The following is a 2,500-nucleotide window of genomic DNA, read 5'->3' on the forward strand; positions in this document are numbered from 1 at the left end:
ATGATTTAATATATTCTAATAGTCTTTACATCATTTTAAATATGCATACATTTATATCAACACAAACACGTCTTACATCAGTTTATGTATACATAATGGTACACACATACTAATAGAAAGAGAGAGAAGGGGGGTTGGGAGTGAGAGAGGAGGAGAGAGAGAGAGAGAAAAAGAGAGAGATAGAGAGCGAGAGAGGGAAAGATATAGATTAAGAAAAAAAGAGATAGGTTAAAGGAGATCTAAAAGACAAGAAAACAAAACAAAAAGAGAGGTAAAAAATGAACTCATTCTTACCTTGAAAGGACTCATAGGCCGCCTTTTCCTTGTCTCGGGTCCGTAATAGCCGGGTGTAGTCTCCCACCTCATCACCATCGCGGAGCTGTCGCTTGCCTGTGTTGCCAGTCCGAAGTCTGCCAGAACAGCACGATCCTGGTCATCCAAGAGAATGTTTCGCGGCTTGACGTCTTGGTGGAAGATGTGGAGACCGTGGATGTACTGCAGAGCGCTGGCCACGTCGAGAATGTGTCGGAGGATCCGTGGTTCTTCCACAGGGGGGTCGGACGACATGGTGTCGCGAAGTGTGCCGTTCTTGAAGTATGTCGACAACATGAAGCCGTGGTGATCATCCATATCAAACGCTATCATCTTGAGGATGCGGGGGTGGTGAAGATCGCGCAGGAAGCCGACTTCACAGAGAAAGTCGTCTTTACACCCCTCCGTCTCAAAAGTTACGATTTTCACCGCAACTTTCAACGACGAGTTGTGTTTAGCCGAGGCCAGAACAACCTCTCCTACGGCGCCACTCCCTAGACAGGGGCCTCTCACCAGGTTGAAGGAGTTGAAAAAAGCGTCGTGCTGTTCAACGGCATCCATGCTGCGACGTGCAACTTCGGTGACCGACTCCAAAAGAATAATGTGTATTCCTCCGGTAGAGAATTAAGAAAACAACAAACAAACTAAGCAAAACAAAAAAGACCAGACGATGAGTATAAATCGACGATAGACTCCTCAAACGATGTATGAATTGAATATAAATACCACAGCACCACAGACGATGTATGAGTCGAATATAGACACCACAGCACCACAAACGATGTATGGATTGAATAAAGACACCACAGCACCACAAACGATGTATGGATTGAATAAAGACACCACAGCACCACAAACGATGTATGAATCGAATACAGACACCACAGCACCACAAACGATGTATGAATCGAATATAGACACCACAGCACCACACACGATGTATGAATCGAATATAGACACCACAGCACCACAAACGATGTATAAATCGAATAAAGACACCACAGCACCACACACGATGTAGGAATCGAATATAGACACCACAGCACCACACACGATGTATGAATCGAATATAGACACCACAGCACCACAAACGATGTATAAATCGAATATAGACACCACAGCACCACAAACGATGTATGAATCGAATATAGACACCACAGACGATGTATAAAACGATGATAGCCAAACGATGTAAGAAAACGATGAGAGTCTCCACCCACGATGCGTATCCTCGGAACGTTCAGAGAAAAGTGACCATATACTGACCAGTGTCCCTTATATACTCAGCTTGCTGGCAGGAAAGTGATTGAAGTTTTCTGTCCCTGATTAAAGAATTGTTGTAGTGTTTGGACACGTTCTTAGAGGACCCGGAGATGAGAACGGGAGTCTTGGCCTGCCTTTGTCTATTGTTTTAAAAAAATTAAAAGCAGGTCTTTATGCAAAGTAAATATTATTGGAGTTTGGTTTCCACACCTAACGTTAACGAGTCTATTGTCCTATTGTCTGGTGACATCCAGTGAGCTCGTGCCATCTGGTGAAATGCTCAGACAAGCGGAGCAAACTGCGTATGTTGTAACCACGGCGGCTTGCTTCAAAGACATGCCAACAGCTCAGCGTCTATTATGTACCGGACTAGCTGGCCGGGAACTGATTCAAGTTTTCAGTCTGTGGTTACGGCATTGTTGTGCTGTTTTGATAATGTCTTAGAGGGTCGGGAGGGGAGAACCGGAGTCTTTGTCTGCTTTTGTTTATTGTTTGTTTGTTTGTTGTTGTTTTTTTTAGACCAGTGAGGCCTTCTAGTTTGAAAGGTATTTCTAAAAATGTTTGAATATTGTGCCTTGTTTCGCTGGTGAATGAATGGCAGTCAGTCAGGTGTTTCAAATTGGCAAAAAACAGTTCTGAAGTTCGTTTTGTTTGTCTGACTGAAATATTATAAGATAGCATAATTATTATTTTCAAAAATTAACCAGTTTGAAAAGAAAAGTTTTTTGCAAAAACATACACATAATTAAGAACTAGTTTTACTTGTCTATTTCATTTCTACTTCCCCTCCATCCCTGACAATCTGCTAAATAAGACAAAGCAATTACCATGTATTTTTATTAAGGAAAAAAAAATAGGAAACCTGTCTTTGTACTCAGGAAATATTACTGGAGTTTGGATTTCATGCCTGACATTATTTTATTGT

The 2,500-nt window shown here is 42.0% G+C and overlaps 1 protein-coding gene across 1 annotated transcript in view; it reads right to left on the minus strand.

Annotated features, from left to right (window-relative positions):
• LOC101852404 (LIM domain kinase 1-like) overlaps positions 1–873 on the minus strand; it is an 8,681-nt gene extending 7,808 nt beyond the window's left edge. Inside the window, exon 1 of the mRNA XM_005097818.1 lies at positions 295–873. Coding sequence (XP_005097875.1) covers positions 295–873 — 579 coding nt within the window. The remainder of the gene's footprint in view (positions 1–294) is intronic.
• Positions 874–2,500: the final 1,627 nt, after the last annotated feature.

This window comes from Aplysia californica, unplaced genomic scaffold (assembly GCF_000002075.1).
Source record: "Aplysia californica isolate F4 #8 unplaced genomic scaffold, AplCal3.0 scaffold00164, whole genome shotgun sequence".
Taxonomy (NCBI): Eukaryota; Metazoa; Mollusca; class Gastropoda; order Aplysiida; family Aplysiidae; genus Aplysia; species Aplysia californica.